Here is a 19,024-nt window from a genome sequence, read left to right on the forward strand (position 1 = left end):
ATAAATCAAATAATTTTATTCATAACTAGATAGTTTTATTCATAAAATAGACCTAAAATAATTAATGAAAGAAATAATAAACTACTGTCTATTTTAATTTCTTGAAGACAGATCAATCTTCATTTGTTTGCTCATCAGAATCTTCTTCAGAGTCTTCTTCTTGTTCTCCTTTTAGAAACTCATTATTGATCGTATGAGATCTCCATTGCTATAGATTTGATCATATGAGATACTAGATCCCTTTTGAGTTCCACTCATTCGGTTGATAATTCCCTGTGAGACAGTCTTAGTATCTTTCTCATCTCTAAAGTTGTTCCCCATTGCACTTTCACACATCTTGGTGATGAGACAGGGATATCCAAGATTTCTATGAAATTCTGTGGTATTGAGAGATTTGATGATTTTAATTATTTGATTGATAATTATTCTACAAATATCAATTCGTTTTTTTCCTTCAAGAAGGTAGTATATAAGTTCAGCAAATTCTCTATTCCATAGAGAGGAATCTCTCATGCAAGCATAAAGGGTTGCCACAACAAGTTTGCCGAAAATCCTCAAGTGTAAGGGTACGTCTTTGGTTAGCATCTTTCACTTTTTCCATTCAACAGTTTTACCAGTGATGAGTTTTGAAATGTTGTCGTGGTCAATTTCAGAACCTGTAATCATATGCCCTTTCGCATTGTAGTTGATGATATTTGATATCATCTTTCTGTTGACATGAAGGAAAGTACTTCCAACCAAAGTGCTAAAAGTAAGCTTTTCATGATAAATATTGTGAATATTACCATAAAAAATTCTTACTATATCAGGTGAATATTTTTCAAATCCGAACATATTTCCCTAGATTCGGTCTTGAACAAACTTCACATAACTGATTTCTGAAACATCTGAATCGAATCTCTTCTCTTCAGTGAAGCTTACTCCCTTCAAAGCTTGATATCTTTCAAAACACGTGTTATCTACAGGATTCGTAAGATCATGCTTCCCTTTGATCAAGTGAGGATACTTGATTTTCTCAACATCTCCGGGAGAAATAAATGGATTCAAGACAAACTTGTCTGTTTCAGAGTTTTCTCATCTTGATTTCCTCTTTCCCATACTTGCGAAAATATGAATAACCCTAGTTACGGTTTCGAATAATTTTCCCCAATTTGTTTGTAAACCTAGCAAGAGGTTATCTTTTATAGGGAGAGTATATATCAAAAACCGGAAATAACTAGTTTTAGGAAACACTACAAAAATCGGAAACCGTGGATTGTGGGAATACAATTCCGATTTTGTGTTTAGGTTTTTCTTTTGGAAAACCGATTTTTCATGGACTAAATCTCTATGTTGGATTAATTCTATATTTTTGTCCAAATATCTGTATACTATATTATTACCAAGTTTTGATAATATCCCATGAAATTCACTCAAGAATTTTCCAATAGAGTATGTAGTGCTTAATTTGAACAAAATATGATATTTGTTAAAAATACCATTCGAATCATAAATCCAGTAATATTTCAAGAGATCACTTGCTTCATTAAAACAGTTGTGAGGTATATGAAGCAAACCATTGTTAATAGAATTATTAACCGAAAAGTCATCCCATGAAGGATTACACATTTTCCAAAATCGCATTCTAGACGGCGATACATTGACAGCCTTTGTTCTGAAAATGTACATATATATACTTTGGTAGTTTATCCAAAATATATTTAAGATTCCAGATTTTTCTAGAACACAATAGCCATGGTTCATTTAATGAAAAATTCTGAGAGGAATCTTATGCATTTTCAAGATACAACCTGTCTCATAGAGTATTGTACCATTGTTACTAAGCATGTTAGTATCCAGGACAATGATATACAATTCTATGACATCCCACTGATTATGTAAGTCCCTCAAGACATATATGGACATAATTCCAATCCCTAAAACATTTAGGAACAAGAGTATTACATACTTCATCCGTGTCTTCCACCACGAATTTTTGAAGTAGTCAAATCCTGCCGTTACGTTAATTGAATCGACCATTAGATTCAATTTCTTATAGGTTGGATCGCACCAAACACATATTGTTAGATCTTTTCGTGTTTTCCTACTCTGATACCAATTGAAAAGACGAGGGTACCCAAATATACCTCAATCTAAAACTTTTCCACCTAAAATTCCTTTTCCGAAAGTGATTGTCTATGGACTGAGTCGAGACAATACAACTAATCGGTTCACACTTCGTGTGATTGTCTATGGATACGAGATCGAGACAATACGACAACAAGATAACTTGTGTGATTGACTATGGATACAAGATCGAAATAATACAACAACGAAGTATATTTACTTGATTATAGGTTCGGACTTAACCAAACTCTAGGGATTGTCTATCAAGTAAAATAAGAATTAACGTTTGTGCGATTTAATTTAAATTATAATAAACACAATTATAATTGCGGAAAATAAAAGTAAATGATATAGCAAGATTTTGTTAACGAGGAAACCACAAATGCAGAAAAATCCCGGGACCTAGTCCAGAATTGAATATCTCAGAATTAAGACGCTATACAAAATCAAACCAACTTCGTATAGTTGAGACCAAGCAACTAAACCTATAGTTCACCTAGTTCCCACAGTATCCTTGCGCCTCCAACTTGTAAACAAGTCACACATTTGGAACAATTCTTTTGGTTCGTATTCCAAACAATAAAAGAACAACAAATCTGTTCGGTAACAACTCTTTTCAAACAACGTGATATGCGTCTGACAAAGGCTCTTCCGTTAACCAATAAACTCATTTGTCGGGTATTTAGATCAATTTCAAACAACGTGATATGAGTCTGACAAAGGCTCTTCCGTTAACCAATAAACTCCTTTGTCGGGTCTTTAGATCAATCTCTCAACAATTACCGAAGTAATTGTTAAACTATGAAATCAATACTATTAATCACAAAGAAGTGTATTGATGTCTATCTACTCAACTAATCAATCCAATCTATCACAAAGATAAACCGATTATAGTTGGATCCCTTTCCAGCCGAAACAAGTATTGTGCACACTAAAGATTATGAACCCAAAAAGTCTTATTGTCTTCAAATCTTCTTTAATCTTCAATCAGCACCTGCACACAATCAACTTGAATCTCTTGTGATCAATCACACACAGAACGGAGTCTGTTAACGTTGGATTATCACAAGACGTCTTTAGATCCACAAATAGTCTAAAGATCCCCGTCGAAACTTCGATCTAGTTTGAGTGAATCTTATATCAGAAGAGAAGATTCTCAAGCATAAACAAACTAGGTGCAATCAAAGTTCAATAACCGTTAGTCAATCAAATCAATCAAAAACTAATAATAAACCGTAATTATCTAGTTTCCCACCAACGGTACTAATAGAGCTTCTCAATCCCAAAGAAGCCTTTAAACTGAGCGGCCTTAAGATATTTCGCCTAATTAAGTTACTTTCCTCTTCGAATAGGCGGCTCCACCAGTAACAACACAACTAGGTAGTTTTGCTGGCTCTGAGGATTAGTTTGCTAGAAATGCAAAATTCAATATTTATAGACAAGGAAGTTTGGACACCAAGGAATTTCCAAAACCGAATATTCTCAAGGATATGCAATAAACACAAAATCGGTTTTCATAACTCCTGGAAATGCACTGTCCAAATATTGACCGAAATCTCAATAGAAAAATTTATAATCAGTAAATGCATATTACTAATTATTATTTTATAAAGATATGCATTTAATTGCTGGAAATTCAATAGCATATAAAAACTAAGAAACCTTAATTAAAAGATTCTCAATTTATTTTGATCATGTGATTCTCCTTTAGCTAATAAGGAATATCTTTGAACAATTAATGATAAGAGTTAATGCACATGTTTAAAGTATGTCGACATCTTTAATTTGCAAGTCCCTTTTCATACTTACAATCTTGGAAACGATTTGACACACTTCCAAACAAGTTTAGAATTGGTTCGTCTGAATTCCAAGAACTATGTGATTGATTATCCTATCAAATCACCAATTATGGGTTTCAAGGTTCTACCAAAACAAATTCGGTTTACCTCCATGTGAGTATTGTGCATAGTCACGCTAGTTACCAAAATTCGGTTGACTAGGTACTAGGATCGGTTCCCCACAACTTATGGTAACTACTTGTATTCGGTTGCACATGTCCATAGGATCGGTTCTCCCAAAACTACAAACTTGTTTCACATGTTCATAGGATCGGTTCCCCCATCTACTAAAAACGTGTTGCACCTCTTACAAGGATCGATTGACTCTTGTAAATTTGTTGCACCTCTTACTAGGATCGGTTCCCCAATGCTTAGATAAAAGTTGTTATTTACAAGGCATCGACCATACCATCTTGAGTGATTACTTAAGACCGGTTTCACTAATAAAAGTCATACCAATACATAAGTCAGGCCTTGTGAATAGTTTTACCAAGATACATAAACAAGTTTATGAGCGGTTATACTAAACACACATATTGGTAATTCAAAATAGATTTGCAATGAATAACAATACCAATAAGCCTAGCGATTTCCCTTTCGATTTACAAAACGAGTTTATGAACTTACTTCCTTTAAACGAATGTAAAACATTGTTTCCTAGGATGAAATCTTCACTCATACCCATACATGATCACAATAGCATTCATATGATCATGTCGATGTCTTATGTACAAAGTTTAATGGTTAAGCAATAAACCTCGTATTGTACTCCTTAATACTATGTCTAACTAGAGTTTCATACACAGCTTCGCAGTTATGTTTTCAATATGCACGACTTGAAAGATACGTTAGGGAATGAAACAGTTCAAGTCAAATATTACTAACCTCAAGAGGAAGGATGATGTTGTCGTTGTAGCTCCATACTTCTTCACATTCTTCAAGTCTTCATGTAATACTTGTAAGTCTCATATCCTAACATTTTCAAGATAACCTATACGAAGTTGACTCTAGTATATATACAAGCGACTCTTTAAATGAGTTTTGATTCATTAAAATTTGACAACCAAACTTGACATACCAACGCTTGGTGGGTTCAACTGAGCTATGCTCTAACACAAATTGAACACTACACTGTATTAAGCCGCTACAGACACTAGCCTACTACCAATGAACTTCAGACTGGACTGTAGTTGAACCCTAATCAATCTCACACTGAGTCAAGGTACAATTGCGCTCCTTACGTCTCTGATCCCAGTATGATACACGCACTTGATTCCTTTAGTTGATCTTCACAACCAAGAGTTGCTACGACCCAAAGTCGAAGACTTGATAAACAAATTTGTCTCACACAGAAAAGTCTATCGGATTGAATAAATTTGTCTCCCATAGAAATACCCAAGAGTTTTTGTTCCGTCTTTTGATAAATCAAGGTGAACATGAACCAATTGATAAACCAAACTTATATTCCTGAAGAACAACTTAGTATTTTCAATCACCTCACAAGAATCTAAATCGTATGATGGCGAAACTAGATATTGTGGAATCACAAACGATGAGACGAAGATGTTTGTGATCACATTTTATCGTGCCTATCGGATAAATTAATCTCGAGCAAATCTTAGGGAAGATGGTACTCAAACGATAGAATCGGGAAAGATCAGAACACACAACTACAAGAGAAATAGTTGCGTCTGGCTTCACAATCCCAATGAAGTCTTTCAAGTCGTTAACCTACAAGGTTTAGGAAAACCTAGGGTTAAAGGATAATTGACTCTAGCTTATGCAACTAGTAACACACATGAGGTGTGGGGATTAGATTTACCAGTTGCTAGAGTTCTCCTTTATATAGTTTTCAAATCAGGGTTTGCAGTCCAAGTTACCTTGGTGACAAAGCATTCAATATTCACCGTTAGATGAAAAACCTGATTCAACTAAGCTAATATCTTTCAACCGTTAGATCGAACTTAGCTTGTTACACACAAATGAAATGTACCCTCATTTAGGTTTATGAACCGTACCCAAACGTGTACACCCATGTTGACTCAACAATGGTCAACCGAAGTTAGCCATATGATAACTCTCATATCAACCATATTTATCTTATCCATAACTAGTTCAAATGACTCAAATGAAACTAGTTAAAGAGTCGTTCAATTGCTATATTCTCATAGGAGTATAGAAGAACACAATCGAAACAAAATCGGTTTGATTCACTCGAATCAATTCATGAACATTATAGCCACGGTTTGCAAAGATTACATTCCTTATTATATAAATGTTTAGGTTCATGTACACAACCGATTTTAGAAAGTAACCCACTCAAGTACGCAAACGGGTATGCATACTTGAGTAGCCGGACTTGAGTTTGGTTACGCTAGTACGCGTACGGGCGCGCATACTTCAACACATTCCAAACTCCAGTATATTTTCACGGACGTGAACTTTCCGCCGGTATGCGTACGGGTACGCATACTTGCCCAGTTATCAGTAACCACCAGTACGCGTACGGGTACGCATACTTCAGGTTCCCAGTTTTGGACATGTACTCTAATGTGATTAACACACTATGATTATATCCAAACATGGTTACATCATTCTAAACTCTTTATTTCAATCATTGAAACTTTTTCACAAAATGGTTTGCATACGAGTATGCGTACCGACCCGGTTTACGAGTTAAACATATTTTCACACGATGTGCATAAGAATATGCGTACCACAAATTTGTAAGTCGATATATATATACTCCGCTACGTGTACGAGTGCATGTAATACGGGTTCATACTTATAACAATTTTCCCAGTTTGTAAGACTGATAACACTATCTTGTATCTGAATCTATAGTATAGTTCTATATTTCTCTCTAAATCGATTCGAAACATTCCCGAATAACATCAATGATACATATCACTATTCCAGGATATTTTCGAATGATAAAAATTTAATCATAATTTTGATTCCGAACAATAAATTCTACTTAACCGAAATTCATCAAATATGAACAAATGTTCATTAAGCTTAATCATTATATTTCGAGAACTAATTACCAAGATAAACTTGACTCGAAATTCTTGTATATGCATAATAGTCTAATTAGTTATGCGACATCGTCTCAATGATTGAAAAGTGAATATAACTTGAGAAATAGGTGGTTTAGTCTTCACTTACCTTTTGTTGATGAAGTTCTCCAAAAGCTTCGGTTGATCTTTGCCTTCCAACGATAGAACGCAATGATGACTGCCGTGATCCACTGTTTCTCAACTACATTTCTATCCTAGTCTGAGACTTAACTAATTGTAGACTGGAAATCAAGGTATAGTTTTGACAACTAAATTTGACAACAAGCTTGAGATAGCAACACTTGTGAGTTCGACAGAGCAATGCTCTAACACCTTCAGCCAATATCTTATTAATATTTCTACAAATAGAAAAGATGAGATGTTTGTCATAGGCCAAGTCCATCTACTTCCTTGACGATGATTTTCGGATGATGCACACCATAATGATACATCATAGTTCCAGGTCGATGCCCAACTTCGCGCACCATAGTGATGCATTTTGGATCCTGGCAGCATCTCACTGGCATGATGCACCATGATGGTACAATTTCAGTTCTAGGCGAACATGCCCTACACGTGAAACACAAACTTGAGATAAAACTTTATCTCATTCAAATATCGCATCTTTGAGAATACGCCATGCGAAAAGTGCGGATGTTACACAAACCTTTCCAGAATTTTGTAGCAAAAAACAACAACTCATGAAGAGACGTGTCATAGTCTCCTCCCTACTTTTACAAGAATTACATATATGGTCAACGCAATACAATATGCTAGTAGGTTTTGCATTTGTGGGGAAGATGCCACGACCATATTCCAACATAAAATATTTGTAAAACTGGAGATATATCATTGTTGTACTTTTGATCAGTTTTTCCTTTGCAAAGGGATTTTACAGTAAAGGCCCCACTCTAAGTAAGGTTTCAAATGCTTTGATTTTCTTATTCTGGTTGTATATCAGTGTTGAGGATATGTAGTATTTCTTCTGATTGAACCATTCATTTATCTTGTTAATGTCCCACCCCCCTTTATCATTAGAATATGCTTGACAAGCTCATATCTTCTGGGCTTTCAGCTAGTTTGTTGAGTTGGATGTTTGGATCATAGATCCACTTGTCTTCCCATAAACTAATGTTGTTTCCATTTCCAACCTTCTATTTGCTATATTTTTGAATATTTACAATATCTTCCGGTATATCTTTCAAGATCCAGGAGTCTTTTACATTTGATGTAATCTTCATAATCATGATATGTTTGTCTTTATGTATTATGTAGACATGATGCCGTATCATAGTAAAGTCTTGTCTTGTGCCACTCTCCAGCCTATCTTTATAATCACAAAGATGTTTTGAATTTATAATCACAAAGATGTTTTGAATAATTCCATGTCGATGAAGCCTAATCCTCCTAGGTCTTTAATGAAGTCGCCCGCTTCCTCTTTCATAGGGAAAAACTAATAGCGCATTTGGGTACAAATCTGCTTCCGACTTCTACTTCTCTAGAAGTCAGAAGTAAACATATTTTGCTTCACAAAAAGTTTACTTTTTTTTTTGCTTCTAGAAGCCGTTTTAAAATTATATATCCAAACTGATTTCTTGCATTTTGACTTCTAGATGTGCATCCAAACGTTATAAGTCAAAAAGCAATTTCTAAGTGTGCATCCAAACAGGCTATAAGCATTCCATCTTATGGCTCGTCTTCTGGTCTGCTGTAGCACTTCTGGCCTTTTGCTATAAAGAAAATAATCCAATATTACCCATTCCTGAATCCATCAATCTACAACCATAAACCGTATCCTAAACCCGGAACCCGGTGAGTGTAAATGACTCCACATTCTGTCTCTAGATCCAACAATAGTGAATGAAGAAAGTACTTCTGCTCAAAGAAAAGAAACCATTAAAAGATCTTTCTCTCCACACGATTCCCACTCACTCTCTACCTCTCAATCCATTTCTGATCCAAACTCCTGATCCAAATTCCAGGGTTTCAAATTGTTAATCAGATCAAGTTTCAATCGATTTCTTCACTGAATTCCCCACATCTTCTTCAGGAGAAAACTACATTGAATTCATCTTTCATCATCATACATTGATGATTCCAAGCTTGTGAAAAAGAAATGGATTCTTCCCAATCGGGGGGAAGATACGAAAATCTCCGAATGAAGCGAACAACTTCAACAGCTTCTTCTACTAAATCTGATCCAAGCACACCAACAGTTCTACCATCACCATCATCATCAACATCATACGGTGGCAGTGGAAGTCAAAATTTATCTTCAATTCTAAACAATCCACGTAAATCAACTTCTGTGTATGGATCTGATTCTTCTTCATTATTTACTGGTTGGTTTTCTTCTTCCACTAGCTCTTCCGTTGATTTCTCATCCACACCATTAGTACTTAAACAACAACCAGGTTCTGAAGTTTCTAAATCAGATTTCAAATCGTATTTGAACGTAATTAATGAACCGTATGGTAGATTTGAAGATATCCGGAATCATTCGAACAAAGAAAATCTAGAAATCGATGAGAAAGTAGAACACCAAGAAGAAGAGGAAATTGACAAGTTAGGGTTCAGTAGTAGTAGTGTTGGGCAAGGAGAAGCGTTAGTGAATTGTTTAAGAGAGGTTCCGTCATTGTATTTTAAAGAAGATTTTGCATTAGAAGAAGGACCAACGTTTCAAGTTGCCTGTCCATTTAAGATGATATCGGAGAATATAGATTTACAAGAGAAATTATCACATTATTTGGATACCGTTGAGTTACATTTAGTGAAAGAGATTTCGTTAAGATCGAGTTCGTTTTTTGAAGCTCAAGGACAGTTATATGGGTTAAATATTGAGATTGTTGAAGCGTGTGGACTGATCCGTGAGTTAAAAGAGACAATCAGGCTTTTGAATAAGGAGTTAGTTGAACCTGCTAAACAGATTCAAGATTTGAATTCGACAAGGATAAATTTGATTGCTCTGCAGCAGAAACTTACACTTATTTTATATGTTAATCAAGCGCTGTCGGCTTTAAAACTGGTACTTTCTTTTGTTTATCACTGTCATTTTTTTAATTGAATTGAATTGAGTTATCTTTCTGAAGTAGGATTAACCTGGCAAAACAAATGCTCATTGTCTAATGTAGCATGATGGGTGATTTAGTGAACAATGTGCAGTGTTGTGAAACAGGTTTTTAACTTTTAAGGTTAAAAACCGCTAGGTATATGAATTAGATTTTAGAATATATTAGATTTCTTGTGTAACTTGTATGTGTGATCTAATTAAAAGATTATGTGTTGATAAGCATGCTCCTTAGTGCTGATATTTGGTTGGCCCCTAAGAACAACGTGGATTGTTGTTAGCCTAAGAGGAAAAACATAGCGTTACACTTATTAATTCATTTACTTGGGATGCCATGGGAAATTTGTGCTGATTATGGAGCCACTTGTATGTATCCGTGCAAAAAACTAGTCATAATTAAGCTCAAGTTTGCTTGTTGATTCCTAATGAAACATTGTTGGGAAGTACGTTACGAAAACTTTTAGGTGCTTCAACGCCATTGCTTACAAAGAGCAGAATGTTCAAGACAAACTAACACACTACATGACCGCCTGTATTCCCTTAAGGTGGCTTTCCTAGCTAGTATGCGATGGCACTCCTCTTGACCACTGTGCAAACCTCAGATAATGAGCATGAACAGGTACTCGAAGTTAAATGCCAAACCTGTACAACTTGAGATAAGGAGCAGAGTTCAAGTAGTGAATGTAGTCCCCTTCTTTATCAAACAAAAGCTGAGAAGCCGCTGCGGCCTGCGGGAACAACTTCGTGGATACTTCTTAAAGCTTCTGTCAAATCCTTCATCTGTTCATATATCTTTGTTATTTTCATCCAAGCACTTCTTAGACTAGAAATTGTTGTGTGAATACTCAAAACGGTCACTAATGGGCCTTAAGACGTTAAAGGTGTGCAATATTTTAGTTTATAATACTAAAGGTTCTCTGAGTTTATCTTAATAGGTTCTCGTGCTAATAATACATGGTACAGTTTTGCTTTCATGGTGCTAACAAAGTTGCTTCCATTACATATCAGTCGAGCATGCTCAGATGTTTGAATAAAATATTAGACTGCAACTTTTACACCAGTGTGAACGAGCATGTTTTTATGTCTTTTACAGCTAGTTGCAGCAGCAGATTGTGCAGGAGCTTTGGATGTAACTGATGACTTGCGCAATTTACTGGTAATTTTAGCTCACCATTCAAATATGAGATAAAATGTCCCAGTAAAAACATAGTTATAGAAGTGCATGTCCCTTTTTTTAATTTTCTACTCGATTTTTATTATTTCGATCCTTCTTCTATGTCAGGATACTGACGAGCTTGCTGGTCTCCATTGCTTCCGTCATCTACGTGATCAGTTAGCAACATCCATCCAGGATATAAACCGGTATGTTTACTGAATCTCAATGTAGTCATTGTCATATCCAAAATCTGGTTGCTCTTACTTTTGACTGTTTTGAGTAACAAAGTGCAATTTGGTTATTATATTTATAGTGCTGTAGAGGGACTGATCCAATCAATATATTTTGAAGTACTCTAGTTGATAAATTGGTGTAGTTTATATTAGTTATGTACCGAACTCCTGTTTGGATTGGCTACGGAACTGAAACGTTCTGCTCAAGTGCATATAATAGCGATTAGAAAAATGTTTGAAAACTGAAACCTACCATTTAGTGTAATAATCAAGTTTGTCATAAATGGTTGCTAAATTAACGGTTCCTTGTTTTATTTATTATTCCTCTCCACCTTGCTTACTCTGCTATTTATATTATTTAACTTTCTTCTTTAATTAGCCTAGGGCTGCCTGTTTGTTTTGTCATGTTTGTAGTTTTCAATCATGATCAAGTACTAATTCAATTGTCAGCTTACTTTTATATTAAAATATTGTTGTTTATTTAGTTTCGCAATATTCTTGTTTATCAGATTATATTATCTTTTGCATATTATGTCTAGCTTGTAACTTGTGAAATTCATTCTTGTAGCATTCTTTCAGCAGAGTTCATGCGTGCTTCCATATACGATGTCAAAGATGGTGGGTCTATTATTTTGGCTAGAATAAAAGCAGGGAATACTAGCCTTACCAATGGAAAAGATGATGATGTAAGTGTGGTTTTTAAATATTTTGTTTTCATGTTTTAAACATAATGTTTTTGGCCCTTCTTTGGCTTGTAAAAGTTGATCGTTTTAATGTCATTTAGCTTCTTTGACTCGGAGTCAGCATTTCACCTATTGGCCTATTTCTGCCAAACATTTCATGTGGAGGATGTAAGACTGGAAAGAAACACCACTACCCTGAAACTGTACTTTGGGAAGACTTAGTACTATTACATCAAGACATTTTAAAGGAAGATTAAAATATGCTCATTAGTCACTACATTGTTATTTGGGAGCAGGCTAGTGCTGATACTCCCGTTATTAGACTGGTCTTAGTGCAAGTAAATTTTTTTTTTCCTGCAATCAAAATGAAGATAATAATATCAACATGCTTGACCCTAACTCAAAGCCATGATTTGAGATACCGATGGAGTTAAAGTTTTTTCTCCCAGTTAGTGTTATATATGTTTAACTGTTGGCTTGATCATTTTTTTGTAACTTTAAGAATTAATTGTATTGTGCAATTATAATTTTCTGATTGGAGCTTACATGGCTGCAGTTTAAGATGGACGAGGAAGAAATGTTTAGCTTTCGTGATCGTCTTCTACCCTTTATCGTTGGATTGCTCAGAACTGTAAGGCCTTTTCTTTATTCTTTCTTATCGATTAATCTCGTGTTCAACTATTCCCATATTTAACAGTTCAATTTTTTTTAGAACACTGCTTTCTTAATCTGATTGTGTGGTTGGACTATAATGAATGTGTGTTAGGATTTGGAAGGAGGCCGACAGTGCTATAGATGTAATAGTTGTTCAGAAAGCACCGTTTCATATCGTTCTATTTTGGTGTTACTCTCTGACTTGATTATCATTCCTTGACATTAGTTTTCAACATATTCGACTGAATATGATGACTGAATAATGTTTTTGAAACTCCAAAAGACATGCTTTGGCTCTACGTGTGGGCCTTCCTCTCGATATTCTTAACATTTGTCATTGTCTATGTATACTTGCATTTAGAGATTAAACTTTTTGTTCTTAGTATCTATTTGGCATGCACCTGTTCAGAAAGAACTCCCATCTGAGCTGAGGAACTACCGTGAGGCACTTACTGCCAACATGAAAACAGCAATTAAGACGACAGTTGCGGAGTTGCTTCCACTGTTGGTTGCCCAACCCATGGAGTCTGGTTTGATGACGGGAGAACGGACACCTGATGCTGATGGTAATATGAGGACTACTATTACTTTGTTTACACAGTTAGTGTGCTGCTCTATTCCTTACGCTAGAGCTGAAATAAAATAATCTGCTATTTTCTAACTGCTTATGTTTTGGCTCAGGTGGAGGCGCGTCACTCGCAGGCAAGTTGCGTAGCCTTGCATCCGAAAGCTTCATTCGACTTTTGGATGCGATTTTCAAGGTTGTACAGGTAAGGTAATGCTTGACTCCACTTTTTCCCAATGTTATTTCTTTTGGTTTTAGTAATGGTACCTTGGTGGACCTTGACCACTATTTTGGAGATTTAGCTGGGAAAGTTGTTGTTGTTGAAATTTATAAAGAATGATATTTGAAAGTTGAAGTACCACTTTTTGTGTGTGTGTGTGTAACTGAATCTGAGGGTGATATCCCTGGAAGGTTGTTGATCTAAGTTTTTGTTGACCTGAAAAGATTCAAGTACAGATTTCACTTTGTTTTTTTAAATATGATCTAGCCTTATGCAGAATCAGAATTAACCCTAGAATCAACATACTTTACAGCTATTATTAATTATGATGATAAATTAAAATAGATTGTACACTTAGACGCAGAATTCGATAGTACTCATAGTCAGACAACATTAAAATTTTGTCCTATCACATTTATGACTTGCACTTTTACATCTGTTACCTCATGCTTAGATTGATGGAGAAAATCAGAAGATTTTATTTCTGTGAGAGGCTAGAAGAGAGTCCTTACAGCCGTGTGTCGTCCAATCTTTCCATCATGAGTTGGAGAGACGCCTCACCAGGTTACAGAAAACCTCATAAAACCACTTCACTCAATGTAGCATTAACAATGAGCACTCATGCCTTGATCTGGATTATCACTGACCCGGCTCAGCTTAAGTTAATAACGTGAATGAATCATGCTTTGCTGCTAAGCAATAAAAACGACGAAAGGATAAACTACTGTTTCTTAGGGAACAGACTAAAAGTAAAAGAACAGCAAAACAAGAAAATAAAACGAAAAATGAAGGCGAAAAAAGGAACTGGATGCACATGTAAAAACATAGTACTGCTGTAACCTCAGAGTGTATATTACTTTGTTTAGTGTACTTTAGCAACTTCATAGTATGATGTAATGTAATTTCTCTTTTTTAGTGAATGCAGGTACATTTAGTACGGGCAGCTGAAGTTAAAAAGGCTGTCGAGTGGATCATGTCGAATCTGGATAATTGCTATACTACTGATTCTATTTCAGCGGCAAATGCGGAAGCAGGTCAAGAGCTCTCACCTTATTCTCTTCAGAAGAATGCTTCTAAAAACCCAACTACATCGGGAAAAGCAAATGACATCTCAAGTCCAAATATGTCAAGAAATTTACGGTAACCATTTGTTGCTTCAAAATAATAACCTGGTCCCTGAAACAGTTGAGAAATTTTCTTGTTGCTATTCTCTCATGGGGTGAAGCAGGTTTCCCTGTATTGTAACTTTTAAATTATCAGCAGTCTCTTTCCCTCTCTGTTTTCCTTCACTCAGCGATGCCTAAAATTCACGTACATCCATATGTTTGTAATTTCTTTTTTCTTGTATGCTTCTCAAATTTGTTTGTTGCTTGTTTATCAAGTCTAGGATGTTCTTTTTTTTCCTGCTATCTTTCCAAGGAATCTGGAACTGGCTTAGTATGACCGACTTTCTGAGTCAGTTTTTGGCATACCTTCTGCACAGTCGACTCCCATGAACTATGTGAAGTGTAAATGTAGTCTCCAGTTGAAATATTATTCGTGACTACCTGGGTTATTATTTGCTTGTTCATTCTGAACTTTAGTGCTGTTCATCTTGTGGGTTGCTGTTTGGTATAAATTCAAAAGTTATGACATTGGACTGTAATTTGAGGAACTGTTGTTATCTACAGTGCTGAAGTGCTGCGGGAAAACACCGAAGCTGTGTTTGCAGCTTGCGATGCGGCTCATGGTAGATGGGCTAAGCTCCTAGGTGTTCGTGCTCTTCTACACCCTAAATTAAGATTGCAAGAGTTCTTGAGCATCTACAACATCACTCAGGATTTTATATCAGCTACAGAGAAGGTATTACTTGTTCACCTGAAAATACAAAATTCTTTTCATAATTGATTTGTATTTAATGTCTGTGTTGATATGAACAGATTGGTGGTAGATTGGGCTATAGCATACGGGGAACACTGCAGTCTCAGTCGAAAGCCTTTGTTTCCTACCAACATGACTCTCGGGTTAGTCAGTTGTTTACAATGCTTAAGTTTTTCTACATTTATTTTTGGAGTTTGCTTGTTGCTTATACTTCTTGATTTATTACTACAGATGGCGAAGATTAAGGCAGTTCTTGACCAAGAAACATGGACTTCTGTGGACGTCCCAGATGAATTTCAGGCCATTATCAAGTCGTTTCTATCTTCAGAAGTGTTGACTAATGGCGGTCAAACCGAAGCTCTTGGTAGCACTGATATTTATTCAAAAGCTGATGGTTCACCTGTGGCGCTACCATCTCAGCTTATTGGGCAGAATGAGTCCAATGAAACCTCCGCTGATAGCACAGGACAAATTAAATTACCTGTTTCAACTGGGGACGGTGTTGCTGGTAATAACAACACAAAGGAAAGTGCGAAATCCGCATCTCAAACCCTCACTTATGGTGCTGTTGGCTATCACATGGTGAACAGGTTAGTTAACTTTTTCCACTCTAGACAGCCTCTTCTAGTTTTCATTTGGTGTCTTTTCACAACTATGCTAAAATCGTACAGAGAATGTTTTTTGATCCTACTATTGCCACTGGAATAGTTACCTGTTTTTCATCAGTTACCGACTGTTCGATCTTCAACAGTAGCATATCATGCAAATTTAATCATTAGTTAAGTGCGTATGCAATAAAAAGAGGTTCTGCTTACTTAGTTACTACTTGTTTAAATTTTGTTTTGAACTATGTACAGCAGAATCTTTCTTCTGCAATTTTTTTTTTTAAAGAATTTTTTTTTCTTGATAATCGTGTTATTTGAGGCAGCAGTCATGTAAAATTTATAAAAAGTGTGACATCTTTCTTCCTTCCCTGTTCCTGTCAAGATTGTATTTTCGAGAAAACTAACATTGATGGTTGTTTGGCTTCTCTTTCAGTGGTTTGATTCTTCTGAAGATGTTGTCTGAATACGTTCAGATGAATAACTTTTTGCCAGCACTGTCATTTGAAATTGTCCAACGTGTTGTGGAACTTTTAAAGTTTTTTAACACAAGGACCTGCCAGCTTGTTTTAGGAGCTGGTGCCATGCAGGTATAGTGGTTGTTACGTACTATTTGTGTTGCTTCTGCTGAAATGGATATATCATGCTATATTCTTAAAATAAAGATAATAGATGTGGCTTTGGTTATTCACTTATTTGTATACATACACTTTGGTTTTACGAATTTATAAGTGGTTCTCATGGTTGTGTTGATTTGCATTCAGGTGTCAGGGTTGAAATCAATTACAGCTAAACACTTGGCTCTAGCAAGTCAAGTTATCAGTTTTATGCATGCCATTATTCCTGGTAAGTTTATAATTGTGGTCATCTAACAGCGTATGGTATGCATAATTTACTTGACAAAATAGATTGGTTGCATGGTTCCATACTAACATGGTTCTTTGTGTGTGGAATGAAGAAATCAGAACTGTTCTTTTTCTGAGAGTACCAGAGTCTTGCAAGGCAACATTAATGTCTGAGATTGGTCGAGTAGCCCAGGTATTTTTCTACTGATCTATCGTTAATATCTTTTAAAACCATTTTGTCATTTCTAGTTGGGAACTTTTTAAGTTTATTTTTTATAGCTCAAAAATTGGACATAATGTGTTCCTCACTTCGTATTAGTTGAGTCAATAGTCACTTAATATTTTATGATGGGACAGCTTATATTGTTTGCATTTTGTGGATAGCAAGGATAGAAAATCTGCAGTTCACTAGCAGTGTATGATCTTACAATTTGTTTCTTTTAAATATCATGTAATTTCAGGATTATAAGGTACACCGAGATGAGATTCATTCAAAGCTAGTTCAGATAATGAGAGAAAGATTGTTGGTACATCTCAGAGGGTTGCCCCAAATTGTTGAGAGTTCGAATAGGCCAGAGGATAATGATTCACAGCCTAGTCAGTTTGTGCGATCCCTTACCAAGGTGGAATAGTACTACACATTTGTTTTTACAACTGTTCTTATTTTTTGTTGGCATGACTTTGTATGATGATTTACCAAGTATGAAGTTCTAAATTAATTAACAAAACCTGTTCTGTGTCACTTTCAGGAAGTCGGGTTTTTTCAACGTATCTTGTCTAGAACTCTACATGAAAATGATGTTCAAGCTATTTTTGGGTTAGATCACGCTCTACTTTTTCTTTTCCTAAACAGGTTAACCCGCTTTACTCTTAGTGTTGTATCTGACAAACATGTACACTGTTCGCAGGCAAGTGGTTCAGATTTTCCACACACAAATTTCAGATGCATATTCTGGTCTGGAGATTACCACTCCCCAAGCAAAGAACAGGTACCTCTTTAACAGGATCCATTGGCATTGGCCCTAGATTTTGCCTTTCTAACTTAATATGAAATCAAAATTGCTAGGATTAGGTTCTCTACGCATATTCGTTTTGATATTTTGTACTGAATCATAATTTTCACAAGCAGATTGCGTCGGGACATTCAACAAATTCTCGCTTGCATTCGTTCTTTGCCTACTGACAATACTTTCGACAAAGATGGTGTGCGGAACTCAGGGAAACTTGATGAGTTTTTGTTGCAAAAATTCGGAGCTGAGAGTAGTCAATGATTGTTTATGTAAAGTAGCAGAACTATCGTATTACTTCTATGTTAGAGACTAACAAACATTTTAAGGGAAACAGTTTTAAGAGATTCAAAAGTCCCAACACTTTGCTGGTGCGCTGGAATTGTACAATTAGATGAAGGTAATGTTTTCTCTACTCTGACTCCTGGCTTTCTTTTGTTGCCTTGTTGACCTTCTTGGATGAATTGCTGTGAAACTTCTTTATACCAAACTTTTTGGCTAAGTCGTTATGCCATAGCTGGTAGATTGTACTTATTATTGGAAACTGTCTGCAGGGTTCTTCGGTGGATATATGAGGATCACTTCTTGAAGTTTCTTTTAATATGGCCGAAATATTGAACCCGGATTTTGTTGGCAGGCATGTTTTTACCCTTCTACTACTAAATTCCATCTTCTTAAAGAACTTGCACTAAAATTCCCCACTTCAGCTTTTCCCATGATTGAATTTTTTAGGCCTAGAATAGAATGGTGATTTTGAGCCGACTTTTGAACACCAAGTAGTCTTTTCGTTTTCTTCTTCTTTTGTTTTTCAGTTCCTTTGTTATAGTTTATTTCCTGCGAGGGATGCTATAAATGTATCATTGAGCAAATTATTTTTATGTAAGTTTTGCTTTCTTAAATATCTAATATCTATTATCAATGTCAGGTCTCCATTTATCGTTTTTCTTGGTAGAATAAGGTCAGGAATCTCAGGATCATAGAATTTCAATGTATACAAACCCCTTGATACCCTGTGTTTATCTTTGTAAACAAAAGTTGAGTCTTCCTCTCTGCTTTACTTAATTGCAAAACAAGGATCAGAGAAGTGCTGATGTAGGAACCAACAACCCACCTGAATCATTATTTCAAA

General features: G+C 35.7%; 1 protein-coding gene across 1 annotated transcript; it reads left to right on the plus strand.

Annotated features, from left to right (window-relative positions):
* Positions 1-8,871: 8,871 nt before the first annotated feature.
* Positions 8,872-18,814, plus strand: LOC113298933 (vacuolar protein sorting-associated protein 54, chloroplastic-like). The gene is made up of 19 exons (XM_026547819.1): positions 8,872-10,028; positions 11,164-11,226; positions 11,353-11,432; positions 12,028-12,145; positions 12,699-12,773; positions 13,206-13,362; positions 13,478-13,566; positions 14,507-14,721; positions 15,252-15,423; positions 15,501-15,584; positions 15,673-16,031; positions 16,480-16,633; positions 16,808-16,889; positions 17,002-17,081; positions 17,350-17,511; positions 17,638-17,705; positions 17,797-17,877; positions 18,018-18,295; positions 18,450-18,814. The coding sequence occupies exons 1-18, from the start codon at positions 9,120-9,122 to the stop codon at positions 18,157-18,159; spliced, it is 3,090 nt and encodes a 1,029-aa protein (XP_026403604.1). The 5' UTR covers positions 8,872-9,119; the 3' UTR covers positions 18,160-18,295; positions 18,450-18,814.
* Positions 18,815-19,024: the final 210 nt, after the last annotated feature.

The sequence above is a fragment of the Papaver somniferum genome, chromosome 7 (genome assembly GCF_003573695.1).
Source record: "Papaver somniferum cultivar HN1 chromosome 7, ASM357369v1, whole genome shotgun sequence".
Classification (NCBI taxonomy): Eukaryota; Viridiplantae; Streptophyta; class Magnoliopsida; order Ranunculales; family Papaveraceae; genus Papaver; species Papaver somniferum.

Bases quoted from the DNA above. Each gene is read 5' to 3' on its own strand.
- LOC113298933 (XM_026547819.1), top strand. From the start codon at position 9,120: ATGGATTCTTCCCAATCGGGGGGAAGATACGAAAATCTCCGAATGAAG. The intron at 15,585-15,672 runs GTTAGTCAGTTG...TTATTACTACAG, and splicing joins CCTACCAACATGACTCTCGG to ATGGCGAAGATTAAGGCAGT. The intron at 16,634-16,807 runs GTATAGTGGTTG...ATTTGCATTCAG, and splicing joins TAGGAGCTGGTGCCATGCAG to GTGTCAGGGTTGAAATCAAT.